The sequence below is a fragment of the Lagenorhynchus albirostris genome, chromosome 2, assembly GCF_949774975.1.
Source record: "Lagenorhynchus albirostris chromosome 2, mLagAlb1.1, whole genome shotgun sequence".
Lineage (NCBI taxonomy): Eukaryota > Metazoa > Chordata > Mammalia > Artiodactyla > Delphinidae > Lagenorhynchus > Lagenorhynchus albirostris.
Genome location: NC_083096.1, coordinates 42,249,680 through 42,266,674, shown reverse-complemented (window position 1 = coordinate 42,266,674; position 16,995 = coordinate 42,249,680). Strand labels below are relative to the sequence as shown.

At 47.2% G+C, this 16,995-nt stretch overlaps 1 protein-coding gene across 1 annotated transcript in view; it reads right to left on the bottom strand.

Moving 5' to 3' along the window:
* The window catches only part of SMYD2 (SET and MYND domain containing 2), a 50,679-nt gene extending 36,965 nt beyond the window's left edge, over positions 1-13,714 (bottom strand). Inside the window, exon 1 of the mRNA XM_060131359.1 lies at positions 13,429-13,714. Within this exon, the coding sequence (XP_059987342.1) occupies positions 13,429-13,601 (173 nt within the window). The 5' untranslated portion in view covers positions 13,602-13,714. The remainder of the gene's footprint in view (positions 1-13,428) is intronic.
* Between the last annotated feature and the right edge of the window lie 3,281 nt (positions 13,715-16,995).

Here is a 16,995-nt window from a genome sequence, read left to right as displayed (position 1 = left end):
GAGCAGGGCTGAACCTTCCCCTGGGCATCAGGCTTTGTTCTGAGGCTTGTTAAAAGTTAGAGCCCAGGGCCTCCGGGGAGGCGGGAAATATTTAGGGCAGTAAGGCAGCAACTAATAGGTTTTCCCCAATATTGGAATAGGAGCTGTGATTTACAGGGATAAAGCTGGGCTTGGTGGTCAGCACTGAATGGTTGACCTTGTTATAAAACGATGACCCTGGGGGAAATGGGGTGACGCAGGTCAAAGGGTATAGTTTCGGTTGTAGGAAGAATAAGGATCTACTGTATGGCTCAGTCACTACGGTTAATAATACAGTATTGTATGCTTGAAAGTTGCTAAGAGTTGAGCTTAAGCATTCTTGCCACACAAAAGGAAGTTACCTAGGTGAGGTGATGGATGTGTTGATTATCTTGATCTTAGTAATCACTCTACAACCTCTATGTATATCAGATCATCACATTGTACACTTTAAATACAGACAATCATATCTGTCAATTATTCCTCAGTAAAGCTAAAGAGGGCTTCCCTCGTGGCGCAGTGGTTGAGAGTCCGCCTGCCGATGCAGGGGACACGGGTTCGTGCCCCGGTCCGGGAAGATCCCACATGCCGCGGAGCGGCTGGGCCCGTGAGCCATGGCCGCTGAGCCTGCGCGTCCGGAGCCTGTGCTCCGCAACGGGAGAGGCCACAACAGTGAGAGGCCCGCGTACCGCAAAAAAAAAAAAAAAAGCTAAAGAAATACTGTAGACATGACTCTCCACATCACTGATTCATGAAGTCAGGCTCAGCAATGAAAAAACGGTGAGGATGCTAATTTAGGATTTGTTTTAATGCAGGCTCTAGTTGAGATGAAATTTACCTTTGCCTTAGAAAGAAAAAAATTCATGAGGCTTATGGATAGAGCAGAGAACTACTGACCCTACTGAACAGTGAACATTATATTACTCTTTTCAGCCACTGGACAACACCTACAACCAAGCCTCATCGTGCAGGCCCTGTAAAATCCCTAACAGTTGAATCCTGCCAGAAGAAGAGATGTACGCGCTTTTAAATTTAACATTCTCCTCTGAAACTCTGTATCAAATTTTGTGGGAGATGAGAATGACACTTCCTTGCAATTTGCCTTTGACTTCCCTGATGCCTACCGATTGAGAAGTCAAAAGGAAAGAAACAGGGGCCATAGGGCACATGACCGAGCCAACTCCCGGGCACTCGGCCGAGGTGACGGTGGCATCTTTGAACAGCTGCGAAGGGCCGGAGAGACCTAAACTCAGAAGCTTGCGGGCTGCCGGCCCGTCTCGGCCTCCGCACACGGCCGTGGGCAAGTCGAGTTCGAACACTTGCTGAATTAAGAGCCCGCCTAAAACGTGATCTGGCCCTCAGTTTCCTCGCCTGTGACGTGGGTACAGTGTTGCCAGGGGAACAGGGTTGCCTCGGGCCTAGGTGAAGCAGGGTGCATGGAATACCCTGCCAAGTTAGAAGCGGGGCGAAGGCCTGGCGGGACGCAGCGGCCCGGGGAAGCGGGCACCCCATTCATCTGCCCAGAAAGCTGGCCATGGATCACGTGCCGAGCAGAGCAGGGCAGCGCCCCTCTCCTCGGCTGACTTCAGGCACCAGCCGTAGAGAGTGGGTGTGCGGTGGGCCTGCACCCTCTGGGTGCGAACCACTTGACTTTTGCTGTCTTCCTAGATCTTTCCAGCAGCCGTGTGGGGTCAGTGTCGTAGACAGGGAGACTTTGCTGAGGCCGCACAGCCTGGAGTGAAGGAGCCAGGGTTGGACCCAGGTATCAACCTGCTCAACCCGCAGGCCTTCCAGCAGGTGGCTTCTGTACCCCAAGGGGGCCTGTGCCGCGCCTCCAGAAGGGACTCGGCCCTCGTCCATGAGACCCACCCATCACTCGCGTCCCCTGTTTCCATCATCAGCCCCAGCGTCTGGAAAACCTTAACAGGACCGTGGTGTTCTGGGAGCATAATTAGGATGCTGGAACCACGGGCCCAGAGTTGTGAGTTTCACCATACAGGGCGGGGCCTGCCCCTGGGCAGTCTAGGCATAGCCACATTGGGATCCTTTTCCCCAGAACCTAAGGCACCCACCGCCCATTAGGATGTCTGGCCCTCAAAAGGAGGGGCTCTCTGACACACGAGATCATCACGACAGACCCGCCTCACTTTCTTTGGTAATAGACTATATTAAGAAAAAAAACCAAAAACACAGTTTTAGGGACTTCCCCGGCAGTCCAGTGATTAAGACTCTGAGCTTCCACTGCAGGGGGCATGGGTTTGATCCCTGGTCGGGAACGAAGATCCCGCACGCCCTGCAACGGGGCAAGCAATCGATCAGTTTTAGATTTACTGAAAAGTTAAGAGTACAGAATGCCCTCATTACAGCCCCCCACCTTCACACACACCCAGGCACACACACACTTTCCTTTATTGTTAACATCTTACATTAGCTGTACATTTGCTACAACTGATGAAGTGATATTGATACATTATTAACTAGAGTACATAGTTTGTTCAGAGTTTCTTAGTTTTTCCCCCGTGTGTTTCTTCTGTGTCAGGATCCCATCAGGGATGCTACATCCCAGGTAACTGTCCACCTCACTTTTTCATTCTCAAGGTGCAGTATTGGGAGAGGAGGTTAAAGAAGCACATAATTGCTTAACTTGTTCTCGGCTTTAAGTCTGAGAAAATGCTAGGGAGGAGGCTGCCGCTGGGGGCTGCGTTTTGGTGTTGTGTCTGGCAGGTGCCAGCCGAAGTGGGGCACCGGGTCCTGGGGAAAGGCAGGGCCCTGCGGAGGGGCTTCGCTCCAGAGCGACCCTCCTCAGAGCGGCCCCTTGGGTTGGGGTGATGGGAAGTTATGTTTAGAGGATAGAAAATTTCTGTCTGGGGTGATGAAAACATTCTGGACATGGAGAGTGGTGATGGGTACACAAATGTACTTAATACCACTGATTGTAAAGCATTAAAAATGCTTAAGTTTTATGTATATTTTACCACAGTTTTTTTAAAGCTGAAAAAATAAATATGCAATTTAAAGAAGAAAAAAAAAAAGGAAAGAAACAACCAACGAGTTCTCTCACATAGGAACTGCCAACAAGCAACAGCCACCATTTCTTCCATGGGACAATAAATGACAGATGTTATCAACAGTACTTTGTAACGAGCACAATACTAGATCCTCCTACGACTGCCGTTGCCCTAAGTTCTACAACACCTAGGTGATTAAATATCAAGGAAAAGGACAAAGTCGTACAAATGTAACTATTTAAAAGCTTAAAATGTTCCTAACAACACCCCTCACTTCAACATTCTGGCCACAGAGTAGAAACAGACCATGTAAAAATACCTTTATAACCTAATGATAAGCCTGAGCTCCAGAATATGGTCAGGCCCTCTGCCGCCAAACGTGAGTATTAACTCCTGGCCCCAGAAACATGTGACCTGCTCTAAATCGTGCAAGAAAGTGCACCTTAATTGGTTACAGAAGAATTTTAAGAGGTGACACTCTCATCCTCTTCATTTCATTTTCCTACAGTCAAACAATAAAAAATCGAATTGTCAATTTACTTAGGTGAATTACCCCGATTTTGGACTAGACCTTGATAACTCCAACTTATATATCGTTTGAACAGATACAAATAAAGAGTAAATAGTAAACTCCTGTCAAATAAACAAAGTACTAACTAAATAAAATGAAGAGATTGTGGGCTGAAGTATTGAAGAGGAAGCTTCATAAAAAGAGATGCAATGTGGGGAGTTCCCTGCGGTCCAGTGGTTACTTGGCGTTTTCACTGCTGTGGCCCAGGTTCAATCCCTGGTCAGGGAACTAAGATCCCGCAAGCCTCATGGTGCGGCCAGAAAAAGAAAAAAAAGAGATGCAGTTTGAGCTGGGTCTCTGTTCAGGATGAACAGACTTAGAGTAGAAGGCCCTAGCAGGGAAGAAGTTAGAGGGTTAAGTAGGGGAATAAGGCACAGAGGAGCATTCCTGGTTCAAGTGGACATTGGGAAGAATGAGGAATGACACAGCACCTTTGTGGGGTACTGGAACGACCACTCAGATTTTGTTTAGGGTTTAAATGAAACAGTAGCGAGGGATAACACTAGACAGGGTGGGAAGAGCACTGAATACGGAGGACTTGAGCAGTCAAGATTTTGTCCTGAAGAAAACAGGGATCAATGAAGGGTTCTGTGGTTATTTATAAGGATTCATTTCTAAGAACAAGCAGAGTTGTATATATATTGGTACATGATGTACATATATAGATAGGGGATGAGGCCTGTCCAAAGAATCGCTAGTAAAATAAGTTGCAGAAATGAGACTATTCATTTAATAAATATTTACTTAGGTTACGGGGTGCCAGGCCTCAGGCTAAGTGCTAGGCTACAAAGTTGAGTAAGACCTGGTTCCTGAGTCAAGGAGCGAGTGTATGAAGGAAGTATGCACAAGGTGCTATGGGTGCAAGGACACGCGAGTGTGTGTGTGTGTGTGTGTGTGTGTACCACTATAAGCAGTTTGGAGCTGCTGAAATGAAACTAACACTGCAGAGCAAGGTGGACCCAAACATCATCCCAGATGCCCAGCCCTCGGAGTGTGCCAACAGGCAGCACTGACCCTACAGTGGAGTCCTACCAGGGCCACTCTCTGAAGATGCACAGAAAGAGGAGGTGGCAGTGGGCTGCTTTCCCCCCCTGCCTAGAAAATATTTAGCAGCTAGGTGCCTTGAAAGGCCTGAACATGTGCCGAAATCAATTAAATATTGAGTGAAATAAGTAGACTGTTTCTAAATCTCTACTACTTTGGGAGCCTGAAAGTTTTTTTTTTTTTTTTTTTTTTTTTTTTTTTTTTTTTGCCTGAAAGTTTTTAAGGTGAAAAAACCCTAAAGGTTTTTTTTTTTTAAGTAGTATTTAGAAATATTTATTCAGGTGTATGAGTAGACTAAATTTCATCAACTTCTAAAAAATGTCTACCCAAAGTGCTGCTGTTTTAACCCAATGCAGGGATGCCACAATTTTATTAGACCAAACTATTATCTGATCAAAGCCCTCCCTTAGTTTGCATAAGTCATGAGCCAGCGTGTGTGATTAAACTTCTTCGTTAAGAGCTTTCTTTATGACATACTTTATCAGTGTTCCATAAAAGGAAAACACTCAACCCAAAACCTTATGCCTTTAACAAAAAAATCTGCTAAAATGACAAAGTGCAATGCACTACAGTGTCAACTAAAATCTGTCACTTGCCATCTGCCTCTACAAGGATGAGGTCACTAGCCACCGCGGTCGGTGACCTGCGACACCCCCCGAAAGGAGTTCAGGGTGGAGATCAGGAACGAGGCGCTCTGTGCTCTGGAAAGAACTGGCAGAACAGGCCTTCAGATAGTTAGAAATTTTCAGAAGATTTTATGAGCCCAATTTCTGACACCTTCTCATATCCAGAAAAGCACTGAAATGATTAACAGAGACATCTGCTCGTCGTGACTAGCAGCAACCTTCCTGAGACTGGCAGGAACCTTCTGCCAAAATGTGTGTTTGACTGCATGTACGCCCCTTCACCAAAATCGCATATACACTAACCTCGTCACACCCCACCTGCTAAGAGCAGTCCCTCAGAGCTCTCTGAGAGGCTGTGTCCCGGGCTACAGTCCTCATTTTGCCCCAAATAAAACTTAACTCACAACTCTCATGTTGTGCTTTTCTTCAGTCGACAACGTGTTTATAAAGATGAATAAAACCTACTGGAATATAAGCTCTGTGGAGGGAGGGTGTCCCTTTTCTGCACAGTTGTTTCCTAGGGATTCAGAACTCAGCGAGGGCTCCATAAATATAAATATTTGCTGAATACATTAAAAACAGAATCCCTGCTCTCAGGGAGTTTACCATCTGCTCATAATTAAATGTCTCTTACTGTTGAGGTTTTAAGAACATGTGAAGCTATCACCGTGAACAGCAATCATCACTCTGCTACAGATTTGTGCAACTGACAGATAAGAGATTTTTCCGATTGCACCAGGGTGTTTCCTGTACAAACATTGCTGTGGTGAGGAAAATCAACAAGATGTGAGCCCAGGGCCCATATCCCTTGAAGAGCCTTTCCTGGTCCTCACAGACTGAAGAGAAAAAGCTCCTCCCGTCCAAGATCTTTTCATTTTGCCACAGACGGCAACATAACTCCTTGCAAGTGCCTGGATATAAAATCCTTGAGATTTTACTTGACTCAGATGAAAAACTGCATCTTGCTGGTCAGCCGGTTTCTTTCCACCTCTCCCCCCAGGATACGCCTACGTCTTCAGGCCTCGGTGTGAAATTCGCTTCTTGGTAAGCGCGTCGCCCTTAGTTTTCCTCTCCCCCACGGTGACTGCAGATTCCCGGGGCTCTGAGACGCCTTGTTCGTCATAGTGCACTTGCTGATACACGCCGGTGGCTCAGCTATCACAGGCGAGCGTTTATTTTGGTTTCTAGGGACTATAAACTTGCCAAAGATAAGCACTTATGGATTCTCCTTCTTTAAAAAGCAAACCCAATCCGTGTTAATAACGTACATGCCATATTTCCACTCAGTCATCTGAAACCTTCCACTTTGTCCCTAGATTTTATGTTAATAAATTGGCACGGGGAGTTCCATAGTATTTTTAAATTTTTGATTGAAGAAAGATCTGAGACACGCAGCTGGATTCTCAGCAAGTGCATGGACTAGAAAGATAAGTTGTTTCCTGAACCCTCAAGACGTTTTGGTATTATTTTCCTGCTAAATTGCATATTTCTGGCCTTCAGAGAAGTCTAGAAGAGATCTGGTTTCCTTCTGTTCTATTGTGTTGGTGTGAACGCCTTTGCAATTGAAAAGGAGGCCTCCGAGGGTGGTAGGAACAGAGTCAGCAGAAGTTACACAAAGTGAGGTGTGTGGCTTTGTGGCTGGTTAGAGCGCCTGTGCTAATGAGGCCAAGGTCATGGGTTCAGCCCCTGAAAAGGCAGTTACTTCAGTCAATTCCCCGCTGGAGGGCTGCACCCCTAAACTACCACAGATTTGCTAGAAATCCAGAGATGCAAGGGTTGGGGATGTGAGTGGGAGAGTGATGATGGTGTACAGAGGCTGATATTGCGAATCCCTTGAGAGGGGACTGAGAGACCTCTAGTGCCAGACCTGGCCCCTCTCCAGGGCAAGAGGACTGCTCCAGAAACCACCTAGCCGCCAGGCTGACCAAAGGACGGTGCGAAGTCTGCATCTGGTCAAGTACAATCAGGGTGGCCTGTTCCATGTCTGTCTAGTTCCCTGGAGGTGATCAGGGCATATATACTCACAGGTGCAAAGACAAATAGGCAAACCCAGAGAGGGGCTGTCTGTGAGAGAACAGGAAGTGGGAATGCAGAATCAATAACAGAGGAGAAATCCATTTCAGTCAAACTGTCCAAACGCAGATCAGATGAAGGCACGCCTTGAACTCAGAAATGTGATTACTCCACATGACGTTCAGAAAACGAGGTGTGTGTATGGGTGGGAGTGACCTCAGTTACTACTGATGACTCCAATTACATAAGGGATATTTGTAATATTGATTGCCTCCTTGGGAAGCAGAAATAAAGTGGCTTAAAATTGTAATTATTTCATATTTTCTTTATATTGACAAGAAAAAGAAAGGGGATAATGAACCTCAGGCAAAAGAGGTACGTCTCAAACACCAAAATCAAGTAGAAACTTTCTTTGCATTTTGCTGCTATTTCAAATTCTATAACAGACAACGTCACTGTCCCAGGTCCTCACCCGTTCTGAGTCCTCCTGAAGACCAGTTGCTGCCAAGCTACAGCCCTGAGCCCTGGATCTTCCCAAAGAAATTTAAGACATTTCTGAGGATCTTTAAAAGAATCTTCTGACAGATAGTGCGCCATATGCTTGTCCTACAGGAATACCATCCTGGGGCCTCTTAGCACAGCTGCACCATGAATTCTGTTCCCAAACCATGCCCACTTAACCTTGCACAGAGTAGAGTTCTGAAGACTGGGTATGTTTAAGGAAAAAAAAAAGGACAGGGGGTTTATACTCTCATGCTGCCCTACCAGAGGGCACAGAAACAAACTCTTTATACGTAGCTATAAACACTAACATGGTAAACTCGTCTTAAATAACTCGAGCATATTGAAAAATGTCCCAAACCCACAAAAGGACCAAAGCCTTGTATTTCTTTTTACATTTTATCAGGTAATAGTGGATAATACAGAAGAATATATGTAGCTCTTATGCAAATTCCAAAGCATTGGAATAAAAAACCTCTGGACCCAAAGCAGCACAAGATACAAGACAGCTGAATCAATTTATCTGTTGAACTTTTAGAAACAATGCGTTAATCTGTTGAATTATCTCTTGGGGGAAGGGGAAGCAAAAGAAGAGAGGTGATAAAAATTGCATTCACTTGAGAAATCAGAAGTGAATTAAGTCCTGGTGTCCAGGTGTGAACCACGCGGTAGATTCAGGTCAAAAGGGGCAGGGAGGGAAAACAACACTCAGAATAGGAAGACATGGTTCCCTCCACGAAGGACACAGAGGCTGGCCCTAGGACGCGCTCAATCAATATCTGACCCCAAAAATGTGAAATTCAAGGAAACAAGCTTTCCAGCCCTCAGTTACTTCCTACATAAAATGGGATAAGGTCTTCTCTACACAGGCCATCCTTGGGAGGATCAAAATAAGAATGTATCTGGAATGCTTTGTGAGCTGCAAAGAGCAACACGATTTAAAGGAACGTCGTTTTATATGGGATCTTCACATTTTTGTGAGAGGATTTTGTGCAATCGCTTTTGGGAGGGAAAGGTGTTAGATGGTGGTTTTAACTCACCAGGGTTTGAATTTCACTTCAGGATATCCTGCTGCCGTCCTGTCTCTTTCATCTCGAATCGTTTCCAAATGTGCAGCTTGGTCCCTGAGCCCTGATAAGCTATAACAGAGACTCTGCCCCCGCGTATGAAGAACGTGCGTGGGCTGGCACTCGGCACATCTGAAGCCTGCAGGGCGGCTCCTTGCCACAGCTGAAAGAATCATGCTGCAAGCAAAGAGCAGAGAGGAGCCACGGTATCCTTGCTAGGTGGAAAATTCTGGCTTCCTCCATTTCTCTTTTCAAACATTTGTTTAATCCCACGGTAAAAGAGTATGAAAGTACCTAAGCCCTTTGGAGATACACGAGCCTCATTTGTTTCAAAAAGCTTTATCTGCGTAGGCTAATCACATCAGTGCTGTCAGGTTTCGAAAAATACTGAAAATTGATTCCAGACACCCATTATTATGCTGGGGGACCCGAGGTGGAGAACTGCCACTTTTAACTCTGGGTCAACATGCCATCTGAATGATGACTCCATTGGTCAACAAGATACAGTATCTCCTTCCCAGTTTTCCCCACCCCAATGCCACCACCATAAAAAAATGTCCCTGAAGTGAGACTATGTTATCACACTATTTAACATTTAGCCAAGAGAGCTTATCAAACACGTCCCTACAAGCAAGACACGGGGCCAGTTCTGACAGCTCCCGAAGTGTCCGGGCCGTGCTAGGCACTTGACTTCACTGTCTCAGGGCCAGCTCAGTAGGTGGGTGTTAATGTGCACAGTTTACAGATACAGGAACCCGGGAGTTCAGACAGGTTAAATAATTTGCCTCAAGACAAACCATCGGGAAGGGATGAAGCCAGAATTCAAACCCAGTCAATCTGGCCCCAAAGTCCCTCCTTTGTAGTCTCTAAATAAACGAAAAGCTTGAAATACTGAAATGTTGAAAATGGCAACCCAATACCTCATTATCTACTATACAGATGGCTTCATACTCTCTCATGTAACTTTTTTAGAGGAAATCTGTTGTCTGTGTATTTTAATCTTCCTACCCATTTCTTAAAAATACATGTAAAAAGATGGAGGGAATCCTTTATTGGAGCACGTGTGTCCAATTTTTCATTCAGAGAACAAGATAATTTGAGAACAATCGGAAGCCATTTCTCTCCTCAGAGACTCTCCAGGTCTCAGAGAATGTTCTCGGAATAAGCAGACTCACAGCAGCCCTGGGGATGACACCCCCTTCCGAGAGCAGCTTCAGGCCCAGGGCTCTTTCAGAGAATCTTAAGAACAGGATCAAGGGTTCACATCTCTTAATACTGATTAAGATCAACGAAAGATGACTTCAGTTTGGTAAAACAGTGGGGAAGAGATGAATGCTGCTACAGAAAAAAAATCGAGGGGACATTACACCTGTATAACTGCCGAAATAGGCCATCTCAATCACAGTATTTTGATCGTGCAAACATTTTAATATTTACGTCAACCACTCTGACTGAGCCAGACAGAATATAAATCTCCTGAAACCAGGTTCCAACAGCTCTAGTCCAAGGAGGTGAAGTGGGCCTTCCTACTTTGCCCCGATACGCTGAACAAACAGACAAAAAAGACAATATTCCTGCCTTTAAATGACCCAGGAGTCAAGAGAATGAAAGATCAAGAGGGGTACATCCGCCCTCCTGAGGAACTGCACACACAATGAATATTCAGATGGAACCCAGGGTTACAGATTTTTTCCTTTCTGAGACAAATACTAGCAAGTGTTAAGAGATGTCAAATACCAAGTGAAATATAATGTAAAAAATGTGCCACAAAATGCTGGCCAGGCCAACGTGTGTGTGTGTGTGTGTGTGTGTGTGTGTGTGTGTGTGTGTGTGTGTGTGTGTGTGTGTGTGTGTGTGTGTGTGTGTGTGTGTGTGTGTGTGTGTGTGTGTGTGTGTGTGTGTGTGTAAAACGCATCTGAGAGGTCTGATGAGGACAGCTCCCAACTGGAAGACATTTATATTTTTAGGGGCTGCCTTCTAGCAGCTGAGGCAAGATACACATCTTCCCAAGTGTCACCCTGAGTAAATGTGACACAAATACAAACTTTTGTCTGCACTGCCCTGACAGTAAGAATCCCACTCCACTGTGACTTAAGAGAATTCCCATTATTTTTCAACTTATAGAACATAGTTATTCCCCAAAAAAATCACTTATTTTCCTTCAAAATAAGTCAAACCCTGATACAATTAATATGATAGGGAAGATCTGTAGTGGCTCATTTGTCTTAAGCAACATTATTTACCTTCAACTTCTGGTACAAGAAACGATAAGGTGTAGTTTTCTTTTTATGGGAGGGGAGGGGAAGTCATGGATTTTGCCCTGTACGCTCCAGTATTTGAGAATTCTGCTCCTACCCCCTGGGGGAATCGTGGGGACATACATGCCTTCCTCTAGTACAGCTGGACAGAATAATTTGTCCTCGGTCTATACAGACAGTTGACAGAGGAAACGGTGCTAAATCTATGAGAATGATCTAGCCACTAATTCCAAACTAATCGCATTTAATGGAAACCAGAGTGGAGTACAAATATATCTCTAATTTCACAGGTATCATGATGTCATCATTTCTTGTGTGTTATTTTAGTTGATTTCAAATGAGTCCTTGTGGAAAGAGGAAAGGAGCTGTGGATGTTGACAGAAGTTCACCTAAGCCAGAGAAAAGCGGGGGGGAGGTGCAGCAGTCCCACCCCAATGCAGGGAGGGGGTAGCCCTGGTGAGGGATCTAAGGCAACAGTGACACTGATGAATGTCATTCAGAAAAAGGGAAAACAAAGGCAAACACTGTCCCATATGGCAGGGTGATTTGCCAAGTTGCACCTTGACTGTACCCTCCTGTTCTAAGGTCGGGGGTGTGTGTAGTAGATAGAGTGTGGAGGCTCACAGCAAAAGAGAAGAATCTCTCAGCTCTGCTTCTCCACTGAGAACCCAGCTGGATTTGATCTTTCATTCACTGGAGGAGTGGTCAGGCAACTACCATCTGAGCACCTACTATGTGCCTGGTACCGCAGTCTTCTCTCCCACGCTGGACCCCAGGAATCACCAGGATCCCTGATGGAGGGAGGCCCCTTCTGTGCTGGGTGACCTTGCTTTGCTCCTGCCACTCCAGACACCCACACTGCTTCAGACTCTGAGCCACAGCAAGGCTCAGAAGATCAAGGGACCAGACACAGCAGCCTTTTTAACTTTGGGAAAACCCAATGCTCACTTCACTCAAACGTCGCAAAGTGGTGCCATGACCCTTCAGCTCCTGGCTCACCAATTCAAAGAGCCACATCACATACAGCCCTTAAGCTGCCCACGGCATGATTCTGTGTCTAGTTCCTTTCCAGGTCCCCCCAAGCGGAAGACAGCTCTGGCAGGGAGTCTGGACAAGACTACTATAGTATTTAGCTTTTGTCCCTTCTTTTGCTCTGTCTTACCGTGGAATGAGAGGAACACATCTCGGAGATTGAGTACTTCAGCGTGTGTTGGACTTGAGACCTGTATTCCAAAGGTACCCGCAGGACCTCAGGTGGGCTTAATCTAGCCCAGGAATCTCCACTTCAAAGATGAAGAAACTGAGGTTCAAAGAAAGTAAAGCAGGGTCCTGGAAGGCCCTGTACGAATTTAACTCCAATGCCATGCTTCCTGCCTCAGTAATTTTATTGAGCACTTAACTAGGTAGGAAATGGGCAGAACTGAAGACACCAGACTTCATTTTCTTAACTATGGGTGTGACTAGACATACACAGTGACACTTCCTCTCTGGGCATTAGTTTTCTCCCCTGTAAAATGGAAAGAGTGTTGCATTCATGACTTCTAACACGACTTTCAGGTCTGAAACTATCATAAGGCTTGAAGATATAATTATGTGTTGGTGTATGTGAAGATATACACATATACACACATACATGACATGCTACAATTAAATACCAATTCCAGCCATACGTTCTGCCTCATCCCCCCAGCAGCCATGTTTTCCCAGTCCCAAACTAGGGCTAGATACGTCCCACCAGTGCAGCCCCTCTGAACCACGGGTGTGTGGTCAGTACTCCTCTGGCTTCTCTCCGAATACCAAGTGCAGACGGTGACAAGAAAGAGGGGCCATGTACTTTACATGAAATATTAAGTGTCATTAAGTTCCTTGGAGGAAACACGGCAAATCTGCGGCAGAAGAGACTGTGGGCCACAGAACACATCGCAGGAAGCACAAGTTAAAGGTGACAGGCTGTGGCCGCGCGAACCTGGGGCCCCGCTGGCAACGCACCGAGTGGGCAGTGCGTGCCAGCGCTGGGAGGAAGCCTGGCTCCAAGCCCACGTGTGAGGGCAGGACCCTGCACCTCGCCAGTCTGCACATCCCGCGGGAGCGACTCGGAAAACATGCCGTGCAGGACGTGCGGCGAGAACTTGGCTGGTCTTTCCTAACGCACGTGGCACAGCCGGTCCGGGGTTCAAGGGCGCAGCCCGCCCCCTCCCCCGCGAGCCGCCGGCGCTAGGACCCCGCGGGCCGCACGCACTTCCTCCCGCCGCGGTCCGCCAGCCTGTCCGTGCGGCGCCCCAGGCTCCCGCCCGCCGCCGCCGCCGGCCCGCACCGCCCTACCTGGCGAAGCAAAACTCGCAGTGGTTGCCCCGTTCGTTGATCGTGAGCACGTAGGCGTAGGCCGGGCAGGAGAAGAGCAAGTCCCCCACCTGGAAGGGCTGCAGGGCCCGCAGCCCCCGGCCCTTGCCGGGGCTGCAGAAGCGCTCCAGACCGCCGTCGCCCTCGGCCCTCATGCCGGCGGCCGGGCTGGCGCGGAGGGTCCCCGGCGCCGGCGGAGCCCCCAGCTACGGCTCCCCGCGAGCTGTTATTGGAGAAGCGTCACCCAGAGCCGTGGGGGGGCGGGCTGGGAAGCTGCCCGGCGGACGCGGCGGCAGCCACCGCTCCCCGGAAGGGACGGCGGCCCCGCCCGGCCCTCGCGCGCCCCCGGGAGGCGGGGGACCTGCCCGGCGGCCCCGCCCCGCGTGCGGGACCCTCGGCTGCCGCCCCGCACGCGCCCGGGGCCGCTTCCGGTGTGGCAGCTGCCAGGATCTGCATCCCAGGCGGCTCCTGGAAGGAGGGCGGGAGGCGTCTGCGCCTCCGCGGCGTCTCCACGGAGAGCGCTGGACGCTGCCGGCTTTCCGGTGGGCGGGAAGGGGTCGCCCGGGGGTCAGGTATACAACGCCTCCCGGAGAACCCCGTGACGTGACCCGCGCTTGGTTAATTGAAAGCTGGGCGGGAGGGGGCCCAAGATGCTTCTCAACCTTAAGTTCAGTTCCTCTGTCCTTGTCAAGGACCCTAGAAGGAGTCCTCAGGGGACACCGAAGAGAAACCACAATAGCAAAGTTTGACGTGCTGAGGGTTAAAGGGTGCTTCCCCAAGGTTAAAGGTGTTTAAACCCTGTGAGACTTCAAACCTCCCAGAGAGTCTCTCAAGTATTCATTGTGAACCTACTCTGCCTCTGCCTCTCTGGTGGAAGTTAACTTACGTAGACGGAAAAGGAAATGCACTGGTCAGGCTTGCTCACTCAGTCTCTGCATACAGGCAGCGATGCGGAGAAGGAAGGAGATAACCTTGCAGTCAAGGGACTTAGACTTGTTGGGGGCGATGCCATGCTGTGGCCAGAACACACGGCTAGAATTTGCGGTGGTTCTAATCGGTTTGACCACGCACTGTCATCTTAGAAAAGTCAATTCGGTTATAAGTCTCATAGAGGATTTAAGACACGCAAAGCTCATAGAACAGGGCTGAGCACGTAAGTCCTATACACTTGCATGCGATATGAGAAAGAAGGATATAATCTGTTTCACCGAGGAATGTGTAAAGGCTGAAATTGATATGCGTGCAGTAAGGACTCAATGTATGAAGAGAGAATTTAGCAAAAAACACTAATACTTAAAACTCAAGTTTGATCTCATTATGTTGCATGTGTAAGTTAAGGACTGGTTTAGCAAAGGGAAAGATAAATGTGATTTGGAGTATGTCATAAGGTTAGGAGAATTTTTGACACGTCAGTAAAATTCCTAAAATGAATAAGCCTCTGGCCTACCTGAAAAAAAATAATAATGGATACTTTCCCATTTAGGCACTTCAAGAAGCATTCACTGAGCATCCACTATGGCCAGTCACTGGGATACAAAGATGGGCAAAATGTAGGCCTGGTTCTTTGCATTTGACATGTTTACAATCCAACAACAATTACCCTTAGTTATTGAACATTACGGGCCAGGCATTGTGCTAAGTGCCTTAAACACATTATCCCATTTAATCTGTAATTCCAACTGCCCAGTGAGTTAGGTGTTAAACATATCTCCCATTTCCAAAACTAGGACACTAAAACTCAGAATAATTTCCAAGGCCACACAACTAGGTTGCAGAATTTGGTTTCAACCTCCAGTCAGTCTGAATTTGAGGCCCATGCACTTAACCCAAATGTCCCTCTGCAAACAAAGACAGCTCTCTAAGTGTTATTATGGTGGATTGTACAAAGTGTTCTGTGGGACTACAGGCAGGGAGTGACAAACTCTGCCTGGAGAATGAGGGTTTGGTCAAGGCGGGGGCCACATTCCAGTAACTTTTGAGCTGAGTCTAAAAGGTAGATGGGACTTTGTAAGTGCAGGAGAGGAGGAGAGTTTTCTGGGCTGAGAGAATTGCATGGGAAACAGGTGTCTAGTTGCAGCCCCCTGAGGAGTTCTGCATGGAGCATGAGTTCTCAAGGAGAGGGCAGGAGGTGAAGCAGGAGCGGTGGAAGGGCATCTCCTCAAGAGGTGAGTTTTGTCCCAGGGGGTGTGGAAGTCACTGAAAGTGTTTAAGCAGATCAGTTCAGTGTTACAGACAGTTCTGCTGGCAGCTTTGCATAGACTGGAAGAGGAGAGGACCAAACACAGGACCACCAGTAAAGAGAGCAGTTGCAGTATTTTAAATGAGAGTGGAGGAAAGCTGGAATCAAGGCGGTGGCATTAGGGAAAAAGGCAAAGGTGTCGAGGGTAATTCTAATTTCTAGCTTGGCATATGGCTTCTCCACGGCAGGCAATTAACAGTGCTGGCTTTCTAGCCTAGTAAATCTTGGAGGCTCAAAACAGGAACCATAAATATCGTAGAGATTGGGGAATGTAAGAGGCATTTTCTTGCTAATGAGGAAAGTGAGGCCCTGTGAAGTTAAATAACTTGCCTAATAACCCAGTGGCAGAGCTAGTGTGAGATTCCATGACATATTCATTCAACATTTAAATATTTATGATATGCTCACTCTGTTCCAGCAACAGTGATAAAGGCTGGTGATATAACGGTAACAACAACAACAACAAAAACCTGACTTATTCCCTGTCCTCACAGAGCTTTGTACAGTCTGGCAGAGGAAGCAGACATTAATCAGACAATCATATAAACAAATACAAACTGTCCACAGTCTCAAGTGTGAGGGCAGTGCTTAGAGGATATGACCTAATCTAGGAATGCTTTTCAGAGAGTCATGACTGAACTAAGATCTGAAGGATGAATAGAACTTGAGAGAAGAGGAGGAGGGACAAGCATTCTAAGCAGAGGGAGCAGCGTGTGTAATCGAGCAGGACCCTATGGAGCCTTCTCAGAACAGACCCCACCCCCACAGGGCCCCCCGCCTGCCTCTTGTCTGTAGAAAATCTTTAGCCTCCTAGGCCTTCCCCCAGTAAATTTAATCAGAGAAGTGAGAAAATGCAGAAAGAAAGGAAAACGGTCAAGCAAGACAAAATAATAATATTTGAGCCATTAAACAAAGTCAAGGATCTTTAGTTCTTTCTCGAGGAACATAGATTATATTCTGAGCCATATCCTCTGGGCTGCTTTGCAGATACAGAAATCCCTACCAGGGAGAAGTTCATTAACTTCATGCTCACCACAAGCACATGGACTCCAGACTGGTTGGAACCAGGAAGTTGATGATGTTGACTCCCGATTACCTCACCACCAACCAATCAGAAGAATGTCCACTAGCATGCATCCCCACAACCCCAATGCCCCCGTCTTTAAAAACCCTTCCCTGAAAGTCACTGGGGAGTTCAGGCCTTTTGAGCACTAGCTACCCAGACTCCTTGCTTGGCACCCCGCAATAAATGCTGCACTTTCCTTCACCACAACCCAGTGTCAGCAGATTGGCTTTATGGTGCATGGGCA